Source organism: Phaseolus vulgaris, chromosome 6 (genome assembly GCF_000499845.2).
Source record: "Phaseolus vulgaris cultivar G19833 chromosome 6, P. vulgaris v2.0, whole genome shotgun sequence".
In the NCBI taxonomy this organism is placed as follows: Eukaryota; Viridiplantae; Streptophyta; class Magnoliopsida; order Fabales; family Fabaceae; genus Phaseolus; species Phaseolus vulgaris.
Genome location: NC_023754.2, coordinates 30,364,978 through 30,380,449, shown reverse-complemented (window position 1 = coordinate 30,380,449; position 15,472 = coordinate 30,364,978). Strand labels below are relative to the sequence as shown.

The window sequence follows — 15,472 nt, the reverse complement described above, 5'->3', positions numbered from 1 at the left end:
ACATTTAATGTTAATTAAAGATAAATTAATAATAATACGCGAAAATAACGAAGTAAACTAACAAAAAGATTATGAAAAATTAGAGAAAAAATTATGTTTGTCAAACTTTCTCAATTATCTCAATAGAATTCTTTTATATTTTTACACCCCATTTCTCTTTTTTCAAAATGTTTATTTATATATTTTAATTTCATAAATTTGGGAACTAGATTAGTATTTCACTAAATACATTAGTTTTATTGAGTAAATTGTTTTTGCTAAGCAAATTTGCATAACAAAAACTCAATTGAGATACAATCCAAGACCAACAAGTAGACTCGGCTAATATAAACATTAACATACGTATTAAAACTTCCTAAACCTGCCTATATTAACAACAGTAATATCAAAAGAAGAAATGGATTGATCATTCCAAGCTTGTATTCCACTTCCTAATCATTATCTCTACCAAACTACATGCTTCTTTATTCTTACCCAACACAAGTAGTTGGTCACACACTATCAAGAAGCAAAATAAAACAAAAATTACTAGAGGTAAGAATTACCATTCATAATGAATAGATAATTACAGGATTTGAATATTAAAATAATTCATTATAAACACGCAATTATAATTAGCAGTTAACTCACTAATTCAGATCAAACATCTCATCAATTTCAAGTTTTAATTATTATGTTATGAAAATTTATCCATTTAAAGGTTAAATGAATAAGAGCTTTTTTAAGTAATTTTTTATTTTTACAGTATTGATATTTTAATTTTAAATTGACTTTTAAATTGACTGAGATAAGATTGTTAGGGTTAATCATCACAATTAAGATAATATTGTATGCATTAAAATTCGAAATTCTGATAATTTAAAAAAAAAAAAAATATCTAGAATGATTAAAGGATGAAACTGTATTAAAATTATACTTGACCATTGACTCTTAAATTAAATGATAAGAGATTATTGCTACTTTATCTTCAATATATATTGATTTTGATATGGGAACAGGATAAAAAACCAACAAAAAAATCAAAATTTCTTTTACTCTTCTTACTTAATTATGTTAGTCAATATCGGTATTCACCTACGGTGGTTTATTTTTTATCCAATTCTAAAAAACTTGTTATAATAGATTATGATAATACCTTGCAAAACAATTTAGATCTTAATTTAAAGTTATAAACCAGTTTATGAAATATAGTGTTCGTATTTATTTATATATTGTAATTTCAACATCAAATTACACTATTCACAAGTGTTAGTAGATTTATCGGCATGATCAATAAAAACATCTAAAAAAATCGAGAAGGGATAAATTTTATTTTTTTTATAGTAAAAAAATCAATTATACCTGTTTTTCAGTTTGTATAAATTGCATTTGAAGAAACCTTAATGCCGGAGTAACTTTTAACCTAAACTCAAATCGGCTATGCATTCCCCGTTTTCTTGGCATAGAAAACGTGGAAAACCAAGATGCAATGAGTATAGCAGTGCGATAAACAGATAAAAACATAAAGAAAATTACATTTCCATTGAATTGTACTAAACTGGTATTATGTTGGTTTCAATTTCAATTAAAAAACTTCACTATTTTAATTATTACGATCGAGTAAACCCGTATGGCAAAAAATCGAAATAAGTTGTGAGATGAGTTATTTATCCCTAATGATTAATCGGACCTTAAAACCACATCAAGATACCCAGAACTTTATTCTTGAATATCATCAGCAAGGAACAAAAACACACTAACCTCGATTCCTGCTCACACTAATCAAATGGAGTATATAAGGGATTCATCACCTCAAACAATAAAAAAACATTCTGATTGTACTGCAAAACATAACCAATTAAGCATATAATTAATATCAACAGAAACTAAATCAAAAATCCCTCCAGGAAAAAGGATGCTTAAACTTATCGTCCTCCTAACTCGAGGCACCTAATTTTTCGCCACATCATAAAAAAAGAATAAAAGGAAAATCAAACCAAGCAGAACCTACTAAGTTCAAATGCCATCGCCAACTGCATAAAAAGTCTGGCTTCCAACGACCTAACGGGGAAACATATAACAAACTCAACTTACAAATCCATTCATTAACTAGATATACCTATTAAAAACCCAAAGCATCAAATATCCAACAAGTCAATCAAGCTTGACGAAAATATGGCACAGGATTGGGAGAATTAAGAGCTTGATAACCATCCAGCTCAACTTAACCCAACTTAGAAGCACTTCCGATGAACTATAGCTGGCCCAGATTCATCATATTCACCCTTAGAGATCCACATCTGCATACATAACAAGAGAATAAAATAAACACCCGATACTTCCAATATATAAATACCTCCTAAGCCATTTTATTGGTAAATTGTCTTAAAGGGGAAGGGGATCAGTTGGGTACAAACCTGTTGGAAGGTACTTAGTGATGCCAAGATAGAACCACCAATCCAGACACTGTACTTCCTCTCAGGAGGTGCAACCACCTTGATTTTCATGCTGCTTGGTGCTAGAGCACTGATTTCCTTGCTCATACGATCAGCAATTCCAGGAAACATAGTAGACCCACCACTAAGCACAATGTTTCCATACAGATCCTTCCTAATATCGACATCACATTTCATGATGGAGTTGTATGTCGTTTCATGAATTCCAGTAGCTTCCATACCAATTAGAGAAGGCTGGAACAGTACTTCTGGGCAACGGAATCTCTCAGAACCTATTGTAATGACCTGTCCATCAGGCAATTCATAGCTTTTCTCCACAGCAGAACTACTCTTGGTAGTCTCCATTTCTTGTTCAAAATCAAGGGCCACATACGCCAATTTCTCCTTCACATCACGGACAATTTCCTTTTCAGCAGAGGTGCTGAATGAGTATCCTCTCTCAGTAAGAATTTTGACCAAGTACTCCGTTAAATCACGGCCAGCAAGATCCAACCGAAGAATTGCATGAGGAAGAGCATACCCTTCATATATGGGCACCGTGTGGCTTACACCATCACCAGAATCAAGCACAATACCTGTTTAATACCAACAAAACAACACAAACCCATAAGAAAATAATGCTGATCAAGAGTAATTAGTGTAGAAATGCATGTACATCCCACCCAATACATTTGGAATATTGACTGCTATATACCATTGGCTAAGCTTAAAGTATAAACAAATCAATTCTCGAAGAACTTCCACCAGCTTCTGAATTTTCCAACTTATATGTGCCACATAAAACCTTTAACAGTGCCTTTTATTCACAAAATCATAACTTAGCCAACTTACAGCATTTAATCACATGATAACTTGACCCAATCCAATTGAAGTCATATGATCACAGCATAGTAAATAGTAAATCCAAGACCAATTGCAGAAACAAACCTGTAGTACGTCCACTGGCATACAAAGACAAGACAGCCTGAATTGCCACATACATGGCAGGCACGTTGAAAGTCTCAAACATAATTTGGGTCATCTTCTCTCTGTTGGCCTTGGGATTGAGTGGTGCCTCAGTGAGAAGTACAGGGTGTTCTTCAGGGGCAACACGAAGCTCATTGTAAAACGTGTGATGCCAAATCTTCTCCATATCATCCCAGTTGCTGACTATGCCATGCTCAATAGGATACTTCAAGGTGAGTATACCTCGTTTTGATTGGGCTTCATCACCCACATAAGCATCCTTCTGGCCCATTCCAACCATTACACCAGTATGGCGCGGTCGCCCAATAATACTGGGGAACACGGCTCTAGGAGCATCATCACCCGCAAAGCCAGCCTGCAAACATTGGAGAAAAATTTATATTAATATTATAGCAATGAATACTTCGCAAGCACAAAGTAACCTGTCCTTAACACAAGAAGCACTCATCAATTGGCAAAACAAAACATATTCTAACCTTGACCATTCCCGTTCCATTATCAACAACAAGAGGTTGAATGTCCTCAGCATCAGCCATCTTTTAAAACCTGTATCAAGAATGGGAAGACTTTGTTTAGGGGGAAAAATAACAAAGCCAAAGAAAAGAATATGCAACAATTAAAAGTTTGAACTGGTACAGAGATCTTTTCAATATCACTCAATTATACAAAAAATACACCAACTACTACTCGAAATGATTTCATCTTTCGTTCAAACAAAAAAAGAAGCAAAGTAAAAACCTAAACATGCCTGAAAGATCGGAAGCATGCATAGGAGAACATTTCCACAAGACTCGACTCGACTCAACTCATACAGTAAAAACAAGAAACACAGATATAATTAACAAGATAAGCAAGAATATCAGCTTCGAATTTGATCGCCATAAAAGCATGAAAGCGAACAGAAAATCAACACCGATGTATCAGAAAACATCTCGACAACAAAATTAAGCAAAAACGAAACCTACACACACAATATGCAGCTACGAACTAGATCCAGATGAGCAAGAGCAAACGAAGTAAAAAAATCGATCCAGAAAACAAAAAAGAAGTTCGCGGATCCAGTAAAAGAAAAGCAACACGGAAACACAAAAATTCATCCAAAAAAATCACAAGAAAACACAAATCGCGGAAGTGGTAATCGAAACGCACCTTGCGAAAACGAAACGCGGTTCGCAGAGGAACTGGTTCGGTGGTGGAGCAAAGGCAGAAGCAGCAAACAGCAGTAGGGGAAGTGTTTCGTGAGAAAGCGTCAATGAAGAAGCTTTATATTCAATGAAGAGAGCTAAATGGCAGTGAAATGAAACTCAAATGTAAATTAACTTTCGACTTGGACAACGCCGTTTCGGGGGCGTTTGGTTTCGGGATAAACCTATCCCGAAGAGAATGCAAGAAGAAAAATATACGAGACTATTGGGAAAAAAAGTGGACTATTTCGGACATCAAACAGCGAACAAAAAAACATAACCCTCACTCTTTTTTTTCTTTCGAAACCGAATCCTTGTTCTGTAATTATTTGGAATTTACTTCAAAATTCAACTAGATCGCTTTATATTATTAAATTAATTTAAAAATAAATTATTCATCAAATCGATCATTAAAAATAAATATTCAATTTTTTTATTTCAATTGGGTATCATTTTTTTTATTCCGCACTTTAAAAATATTTTTATATTATTCTTTGTCTTTTTTATGTAAAGTCTACTGACTTTCCTTAACTTAGTAGTAGTATTTTAAATTTTCAAAAATGATAGTATTTAAATTTATGCGTGTTAGAATTTAGCTATATTAAATTATCGATTTATCCAATTAATAGTATATGTCTAATTCCCTACAATAATTTAGTAATATAAACTTTTGTTAAAAAATGTAATGTAATTATTGTTTTCAAAGCCATGTATTTATTTATGAAACAAATAATTATGCATTTTTTTACTGCAAATTTCATTTTTTTTACGTTAAGCGTGATATCATAATTAATTTTACTACGTTTTCTTCATTTTAAAACTTCAGAGCTTTTTTTTTCAATTAAGCAAAATAAAGTTTATAAATTGTTATTCCTATAAAAAAACATATAAATTTTCTTTTTATTATTAATGTTATGATACCAATTTATAGTTAAGATAATTGTATTATTATTCACTTCGATAATTCTACAAGGATTTATCTGGAAAAATATTATTAAATACTTTAAATATGATTTATGAAAATTAGATCATGCAAATTCACAACCAGTGGAAAAAGAATACCGAACCATTCCTTCTTTAAAAAGAAAAAAAAAAGGTATAGCGAACCGTAGAGGAGCATAGGAATAAGTCTGAGCCGTCCATTTTGTGTGAGGTTGATTTGGACGGTGTGTTTGGTGTTGTGCGACGTCATGATGGTGGCTACGATGGGGATGTGGACCCTATGAGTGCCGACCAATTGTTGAAAAGTTTTGGTGTGGCCATGAGATCCACATCCTCCACCATTCATCATCCAATAATGATTCAACTTTTGCATGCAGTTATCAAACCAAATTCAAATTAAGAATGTAGACTCATGACTGCTCTAAAGAAAAATTGGATTAATGTGGTTTTAATACATTCAACAAATGGGAATGATGTTGAAACCAAGAATTATTAAAAGGGAAAAAAAGGATTAAAGACTTTGATTGCAGAGGACTCATTCTAACATCATACAATTTTCAAATTGGAAGATCATAACAATTTGTTTACGTTTAATTCAGATTTAAAGATTAACATAATGTTGAAATCTTCGACTAAAAATTAAAGCATTTCATAATTAATATATATATATATATAAATAAACTAATTTTATAAAATTAAGTTGTATATAAAATTCACTTATAATATATTTCACTCCTTTTCTTCTTATTCAAATATATGAAAATCATATTAATTTTTTTTGTTTATTATTGTCCAAATATTTTATTTTTATTTTTAAAAATATTACCATAGATAAATTCTAAAATATATTGAAAGATTAACAATCATTTATTATGACATAAAAGAATTATTAAAAAGAAAGAAAGAAAAATATAAACAAAGAAGATTAGACCAAAAATCCATAAAAAAAAATTATACTTAGATAATGTATACTTACTAATACAAAATTCTAAGACTAAATTAGATGAAAATCTGTCATATCTAAATATTAAAAAATGTTCTTTATAATCTTTCATAAATTTAATTCTTTGATTTATTCATTTAAATGACTGATAATTTTAATTTTTATCACTAACTTATGGAATAACTATTTTTATTGTGAAATCATTCATCATTATCATTTATTTTTCTCTGTGATCACTAACTTGTGTTTTTAAGGAGATTATGGTGTTCTTTTTATCACACTGATGCAATTTTTCAATTTTAATTTATTGAAATAAGTAATTAAAAAATACATGGGATAAATCGTATTTTATAAGTACCATTTTTAAAATGAAATAATTTTTTAAAGTACGAATTTACATATAATTGATTTTTGCAAAAAAAAATTGAATAAATTCTTTTTTTAAAATTTTAATGAAGCCGTAGTTACATGTGCTATTTATATTTTCTTAATTTTTTTACTTTTTAAAATTTTTATTTAATTCAATACAAACATATTTTTTATTTAAAATATTTTTTCATTTTAATTAATGAATTAAAATTTAAATATTAAAATATTATCAGTTTTTTTCAAAGGTTTGCATATGTATTTTTAATAAATAAAATTCACATATACAATTTTAATAATCAAATTATTGTGGAGGTGGAAGAATAATTTGCCAATTAGAGGGGAGTTCGGTCCCCTTCATCCTGGGCCCAAGTTCTCTGGCGAAGCAGGCCCAATAAGCCTGAAACCAGTATATATTTGGACAGAAAAAAAACAACTAATGGAGACAGTTTCTTCCTGCAGCACTACGTTTTTCTTCCGGCACCCCCAAAATGTAATGCAAAGACAAAAATATCCATATTATTTTTTAAAACCCCAAAACACACATAAGACTCATACTACTCTTTCTTCTTCCAGACAATGCAATTCGATAATTTTACAGAATGGAAAATCCGCATTTATTTTTTTGTATTCCGGATTGGGAAGTCCATAAACCTTCTTGATTGGTGAATCCGGTAATCTTCTGAATCCATCAATCCGTAACAAAAATTAGACTTTTGGATTCAGCAATCCAGAAATCAACAAGTTGCTTTCGAAACATCCCTTTATTCGAAAAAGAACACGAATCACTTTCGGATTGATGAATCCATAGCACACTCCCAGATTCCAATATCCAGTAACCTAAAAAACTCTAGTTTTTTTCAAATAAAAGGTGAAGCTCAGTTTTGGGATTTACAAAATTGAGGGGGTGCAGGAAGAAAAATGTAGAGGAAGAAAAATGTAGAGGTGCAGGAAGAAGAAGCCACTAATGAAATATCAAAAGTTAAACTTTTGTTAACTTAAAATGTACATTTAAAAGATAAAATATATATTTTTTTTAAATTTTATATTGTTTTTTTTAGTCATCTGATGACCATATATACCGTGGTATCAAAATAAATCAAGAACGAATACTTAAACAACTATGATTAAAAATAGAATAAATTACATAAACTAAAAGTTTATTTCACCTCAAATATTTTAATGAAGTGGTGATAATATTTTATCATAACTAAATTCACGTAGTTTTTAATATTTGTAATCTACAGCAAGGAATGATATCCACATTCTGGCGATAACACGGAAAAGTTTTTCTTGACACTAGTAAATAACTTATCTTTTGACACCCAATTATAATAATATTTTAAATTTAAAAATATATATGTAATTAAAATAATAATTTATTAGAGGAATGGATGTGTTCTACTGTGTGTGTGGTGTATGAGTACCGGATAACAAAGACCACATTTTAGTGACAAATATCTTCACATACATAGAAATAAATAAAGAAAGAAGTACGTTCAATGATTATGCATTCATATTCTCTTCCACGGTTCTTCCTTCTCCCAGATCTACCATTATATCCATGACCATGGAGGTTCACGACGCCAACCCTTTCTCTGTTTACTCAATTACTTCCATTCTCTTCCTTCTCTTAATCTTATTCAAATTACTTCAAAAACGGGGTTCCAACAACTCATCCACCAATTTACCTCCAGGACCTAGAACACTACCTCTCATAGGGAACTTACACCAGTTTGTAGGTTTGCTTCCTCATCACCGCTTAAAAATTTTTGCAGATAAGTATGGGCCATTGATGTACCTAAAACTAGGGGAGGTGTCCAACGTCATAATCACCTCACCAGAGATAGCCCAAGAGATTATGAAAACACATGATGTTAATTTTTGTGACAGGCCCAACGTTGTATCGTCTAGAACAATTTCCTACAACAATAGTAACATAGCCTTCTCTCCATATGGAGAATATTGGAGGCAAGTGCGAAAGATATGCACGGTGGAGCTACTAACCGCAAAGCGCGTGCAATCTTTCCGCTCCATAAGGGAAGAGGAGGTGGCGAAACTGGTTAAGAAAATAGCAGCAAGTGAAGGGTGCGTTGTTAATCTGAGCCAGAGCATTTACCCCATGACCTACGGAATAGCGGCACGTGCGGCTTTTGGTAAAAGGAGTAGATATCAACAAGTGTTCATATCAAAGATTAAGGAGCAATTGAAGCTTATGGGAGGGTTTTCGGTGGCGGAACTCTATCCTTCTAGCAGAGTGCTTGAAATGATGGCGAAGGTGAAATTTGAGAAAGTTCACAGAGAGGTTGACAGGGTTTTGCAAGACATCGTCGACGAACACAGACAGAGACATAGAAGCAGCAGCGAGTCGGAAGCAGAGGAAGATCTGGTTGACGTTCTTCTCAAGTATCAACAGGAGAACGATTCGGAAATTCACTTAACCGATGACAACCTTAAATCGATCATCCAGGTTAGTGTGTGTGTTCTATGTATAATATACGACAACTGACATTCTAAAAGTAAAAACACAATCTCACACTTCAATAAATTAAAATTTTATTTATTTTTTAATTCAAATGGTGTTAAAGAAACATTTTTCTTAAAAAAAATTAACACTCAAAAATTAAAAGACATATACTTGATAAATCATTATAATAATATTTTTAATTAAAAATAAATTAAATATTATTAAAATATTAGTTTGTTGGACTGTCAAGGTGTACCGTTGATTTTGCAGGACATATTTACCGGTGGAGGAGAGAGTTCATCCTCTGTAGTGGAATGGGGGATGTCAGAATTGATAAAAAACCCAAGAATGATGGAAAAAGCACAAGCAGAGGTGAGAAAAGTGTATGGTGAGAAAGGATGCGTGGATGAGACAAAATTACATGAACTGATATACTTGAAGTCCATCATCAAAGAAACATTGAGGTTACACCCACCTATACCATTGTTAGTTCCCAGAGAAAATAGAGAAAGGTGTCAAATCAATGGGTATGAGATACCCTCTAAGACTAGGGTGATTATCAATGCTTGGGCAATTGGAAGGAATCCCGAGTATTGGAGTGAAGCTCAAAGTTTTAAACCTGAGAGGTTTCTTGATAACTCCATTGATTTCAAAGGTACACACTTCGAATTTATTCCATTTGGTGCTGGCAGAAGGATCTGCCCAGGCATTACTTTTGCCATCCCCAACGTTGAGTTGCCACTTGCTCAATTACTTTACCATTTTGATTGGAAGCTTCCCAACAAAATGAAGAATCATGAACTTGAAATGACCGAGTCAAGTGGAGTTTCCCTTAGAAGAAAAAATGACCTGTGCTTGATTCCCATCATTCCTCACAACCTTAAAATATAATTTTCAAGCCTAAGTCCAAATTTTATGTAATCAATTATTTAACTTTTGTCTTTTACTACTTCCTACGTTATGAATTTTATAGAAAGTTTTTATACAAATGTTATTGTTATTCTTTCATTTACCTTATTAGTTTATTCAAATTTTATTTTCTTAATAGAAACATCTTAAATATTCTGTAAGGCTGACTAATGTAACTAATATTATGCTTAACATAACATTCGTTCTTTCATTAACCTTAAATTTATAACCTTCAAAATATTTTTCAATGTAATAAACTTAATAAAACATAAATAATCAAGTTATGCATGTGAAGCATGAAGGTAGAATACAAGAGCTATAAAAAGAAATATGTGTTAAAATGCAAAGAAATCTATACATACTTAAGGTTCATTACATTCAAATTCAATACATGAAGAAATTCAAATTCAATATATTAGCTATCCAATATATTATGATACAATATATTTTGAATATATATAAAAAAAAGAAAGAAATTGTAAAACTTAAAAGAGTCTTTTCTTTTAGTTCTAGATGTAGACAGTGCAACCAATACTTCATAAAATGTAAACAAATGTTTTTCCTTCTAATAAAACTCTACTTCTCTCTATAAAGTGTTTTTTTCTCTTAATTATATGTTGTCTTCTTGAATAAATATATCAGAGAATAAAGAAACTTTAGGTGAACCTTCACATTTTTTTTGTTGACTCCTTGTTTGATTTTGGTCTGTTCAATTTTATATATTATTATTATAATTATCACTATTCACTTTCACAAATATTTAGATTTTAGATTTAGTTAAAAAAAAAATTCAAGACATTTACACAAGTTTGAATAGATTTTTTAATATTGAAAAAATAAGAATAATTTTTTTACTTATTAGATCTTAATAAATACAGAATTCTATTATTAGATTTTTTAGATTTTCAACCAAATAAAATTAAAAAATAAATAAAAAACAGTAATCTTAATATATTAAATTTGTACATTATTATTCTATACTTTTTATTTTACTAAGTAACTATGAATAAAAAAAATATAATAAAGAAAAATATTTAAAGATATAATTGTATTTTGTATTTACATTAAATAGCTTATAATATGAGATTTTTTGCAATTAATAATATATAAAAACATCAAACCTTAAAAGATAAATAATTAAAAATTATATTATATGTAAAAATAAAAGATAATTGAGTGAGAGAGGACAATGAGTCTTCATAAATTAAAATTACATTTTTTTAAGTAGAATAATAAATTAATTTAAAACGAAATATATTAAATATATAGATACTGATTTTGATTCTCATATTCAATTTAAAAAGTTAATTATTATACATGTCTATATTTATACTCGATCAATTTAAATAATTTTTACCAACATTGAATCAAATAATATATTTAAATACAATTTTATTTTTAACATGCTTAATTAAAAATAAAGGTTAACACAAGAAAACTTGTTTGGTAAAACTCACTAAATCATGAAAAATAAGAAAATATGTCATACTGAACTTTTTATATATATATATATATATATATATTAAATAAGGAAAAGATAAAAGAAAATATATACTTCTCGCATACAATATAATTTTCTTTATATTTAATCAACGAACTAATAGAAGTAAAAAAAGTTATAAATAAAGAGGATGAATTTAATTTTAGAAAATAATTTATAGGAGAGAACAAATAGTAAAGAAAAGAAATTATAAGTTGGAATTATTTTATATAATTTATTTCACATGACTGTTTTAAATTTTTATTTAAATTAGTGAATGATTTAATTTTAAATTATGAAGAAGTCATTTCTCTCTCTCTAACTTTTTACAAAGACGTCCTTTACCAACAAAACTACACCTTAAAAAAAAGATAAGGCATTTAAATGGAGCCAATGAGTTTATGCTTAGAGAATAAATAAATAAACATTGACCATTCATAATGCTAATTATTTGCATCCACTTCTTGTACTATTTATTTCGTCTTATTTATTAACATATAAACCTTTCTCAAAGTTTTTATGTTTTTATTCTTGAAATTGAAATTAGTAGAAAAATCTATTGTGCCGCCTTGATTAAGAAAGGTTAGTATGACGAGAATGAAAAGAATTTGTTTAACTTTTATCCTATTAAATATAAAGAAATATTAGTTCTAATATACGTTATCTCAATTTGACTCAATTAATGTGATAAAATATTTAGTTCTTTTAAACAAGATCTAGATACTCTGCAAATAACATTTAAGTAGATTTTAGATAAAAAAAAAATACGTATTTAGTTAATCATTTGATATCTTTTATTTATTTTATGTAATTTATTCCTTTCAGCAAAAAATAGTTTTGTTTTCTTATTTTAAGATAAATATTTTAGTGCCACTCTTTTTTGTCCAATTAACAATTAGACCAAGTGGACCAGATAAATTAACCTAAAAAAAGGTATGGAGAACATAGAAATGAAAATTAAAGGACAAATTCTGCCCTCACCTCCATATCTTATCAATGTATTTTTATATTTTTTTTATTTCAATAATATTCTTCTTAGTATGACATGAAGGAAAAAACGCACACGAGTAACACACAATCACGAATCAACTGTAAAAAAATAAACAACGCAAGATTTAACGTGGTTCGGTCGCCAGCTACAAACTATCAATGCTTGGGTAATTTGAAGAAATCATGAGTATTGGAGTGAAGTTCAGAGTTTTGAACCTGAGAGGTTTCTTGATAACTCTGTTGATTTCAAAGGTACACACTTTGAATTTATCCCATTTGGGGCCGACAAAAGGATTTGCCCAGACATTACTTTTGCCATCCCCAATGTTGAGTTGCCATTTGCTCAATTACTTTACCATTTTGATTGGAAGCTTCCCAACAAAATGAAGAATGATGAACTTGACATGATCGAGTCAAGTGGAATTACCCATAAAAGAAAAAATGACCTATGTTTGATTCCCATCATTCCTCAACCTTAAAAATGTAATGTCCAAATTTTATGTCATCAACTATTTAACTTTTGTTTTTTACTACTTTATACGTTATGAATTTTATAAGAAGTTTTTATACAAATGTTATCATTATTCTTTCATTTAGTTTATTCAAATTTTAATTTTTTAAAAGAAACATCTTAAATTTTATGTAAGAATGACTAATGTAACTAATATTATGCTTAACATAACATTCCTTCTTTCTTTAACCTTAAATTTATAACCTTCAAAATATTTTCAATGTAATAAACTTAATAAAACATAAATAATCAAGTTATGCATGTGAAACATGAAGGTAGAATACAAGAGTTATAAAAAGAAATCTATGTTAAAATGCAAAGAAATCTATACATACTTAAGGTTCATTACATTCAAATTCAATAAATGAAGAAATTCAAATTCAATATATTAGCTATCCAATATATTATGATACAAGATAAATGTAAAACTTAAAATATGAAATTCTTTTATTAATTGTTGAGTGACTAAATTAGATACCATTTTAGGGACTAAATAATTTTTTGGTTTCTAAATTAGTTTCTATTATTGTTAAATGGTTTCTAAATTGGTATCTAATTAGCAACCAAGGTTTTTGCTACCAAATTTAGAAACTAAATAATTAGTAGTTAAAACTTTGGTAGCTAATTAGATACCAATTTAAAAACTATTTAACAATAATAGAAACTAATTTAAAAATCAATTTTTTTAATTTCTAAAATGGTCTCTATTTTAGTTATTATTGCAACTAATTATTTTAGTTTTTTTAAATTTGGTTTCTATTTGATGATTTTATGATAAAACTCTACTTGTCTCTGTAAAGTTTTTTTTTCTCTTAATTATATGTTGTCTTCTTGAATAAATCTATATCTATATTCTATATCTATATATATAACAATTGAGGGAGCACAAATAGGCCTATTTTGACACGTGTCGCAACCTCAATTTTTTGGAAAAAAAATTGAAAAAGAAATTTACCCAAAGAGGAAAATTGACCACAACTTCACCAATTATCACATGACACCTGGACCAACCAGAGCTTGCCACGTACCAATTCTTAAAACTCACTTTTTTTTCTCTTTCTCATTCCGATTTCCCATTCCTCTGAAACCCTAATCTCTCTCAAAGCCATTCTTTCTGAAACCCTAACCTCAACTTTCACCGATTTGGTCACTGCACACACTCTGGTCATTGCCTTACCAACAACTCAGATATCTTCTTTTAGGGTTGTTTCTTATGGCGCGATTTTTGAATTTGAAAATCACTTTTTGAGGTTATATAAGTTCTCATAAATTGGAAAACCTTCATTTCTCATTTTGTCTTCCATTCTTCTGAATAAAAGGTTAGTCTTTTATCATTCCTTTTCATTTTTGCAGTTATTTTGATGTTCTTGGTTTTCTGTTTGTTATATTATTCTTTGTTCTTCGTGTTTCTCTCCATAAGGGAAGAGGAGGTGGCAGAACTGGTTAAGAAAATAGCTGCAAGTGAAGGGTGCGTTGTTAATCTCAGCCAGAGCATTTACCCCATGACCTACGGAATAGCGGCACGTGCGGCTTTTGGTAAAAGGAGTAGATATCAACAAGTGTTCATATCAAAGATTAAGGAGCAATTGAAGCTTAAATACATGTATAATTATTTATAAAGTATTATTACTATATTAATAATTTTTTATACTTTTTTAATATTATTACTATATCATTGGAAGAAAAATGTTATAATAATAATATGCACATATATGTTCACATATGCACCATACTTTTTAATTAGATTTTGTTTATTTTATTTAGATACTGCATAAAGGTGAATGAATATTTAACCACTAAAAAAGTTATTTATTCATGAGGGTGCATATCACAAATCATTAGAAGTAAAAATACCATAAATAAAATAGTAAAAGAAAAGTATAAAATGAAAAGAACAGTATCAAAATGTGGACTGGTGTAAGGCACTGTATTGATTCCTTCACATTAATAATGAAATGTCTAATGCATTATACATGTTGAAATCTAATGCATTCACATTATACATCAAATACATGAGGCACTCTGTCAAATTATTAAATTTCAACATTCTTCAATTCAAAACCTTAGACTTCTAACATTCTAGTTCACCTCTACAACTTTCCCGTGGCAGAACCTCTATATAATTTTTGTCCATCTTGATCATACAATTCTTTGTCCAAAAAATGAGCATTTAAACAAATTAGTAGTGAAGAAATATTTCATATTACAAACATGGTAGAGGAAAGCATAACTTACAAATGAACTGTTATTAACAATGTCCTTGTTACATTTCTCACAAT

The 15,472-nt window shown here is 29.5% G+C and overlaps 2 protein-coding genes across 2 annotated transcripts; one reads left to right on the top strand and one right to left on the bottom strand.

Annotated features, from left to right (window-relative positions):
• Positions 1 to 1,815: 1,815 nt before the first annotated feature.
• On the bottom strand, positions 1,816 to 4,853 carry LOC137832824 (actin-101-like). Its single transcript, XM_068641180.1, has 5 exons — positions 4,551 to 4,853; positions 3,878 to 3,947; positions 3,363 to 3,756; positions 2,397 to 3,010; positions 1,816 to 2,279 (listed from the first exon to the last, which is right to left on the bottom strand). The coding sequence occupies exons 2-5, from the start codon at positions 3,935 to 3,937 to the stop codon at positions 2,214 to 2,216; spliced, it is 1,134 nt and encodes a 377-aa protein (XP_068497281.1). The 5' UTR covers positions 3,938 to 3,947; positions 4,551 to 4,853; the 3' UTR covers positions 1,816 to 2,213.
• A 3,433-nt stretch (positions 4,854 to 8,286) lies between these two features.
• LOC137832829 (cytochrome P450 71D10-like) lies at positions 8,287 to 10,292 on the top strand. The gene is made up of 2 exons (XM_068641184.1): positions 8,287 to 9,306; positions 9,574 to 10,292. The coding sequence occupies exons 1-2, from the start codon at positions 8,401 to 8,403 to the stop codon at positions 10,192 to 10,194; spliced, it is 1,527 nt and encodes a 508-aa protein (XP_068497285.1). The 5' UTR covers positions 8,287 to 8,400; the 3' UTR covers positions 10,195 to 10,292.
• Positions 10,293 to 15,472: the final 5,180 nt, after the last annotated feature.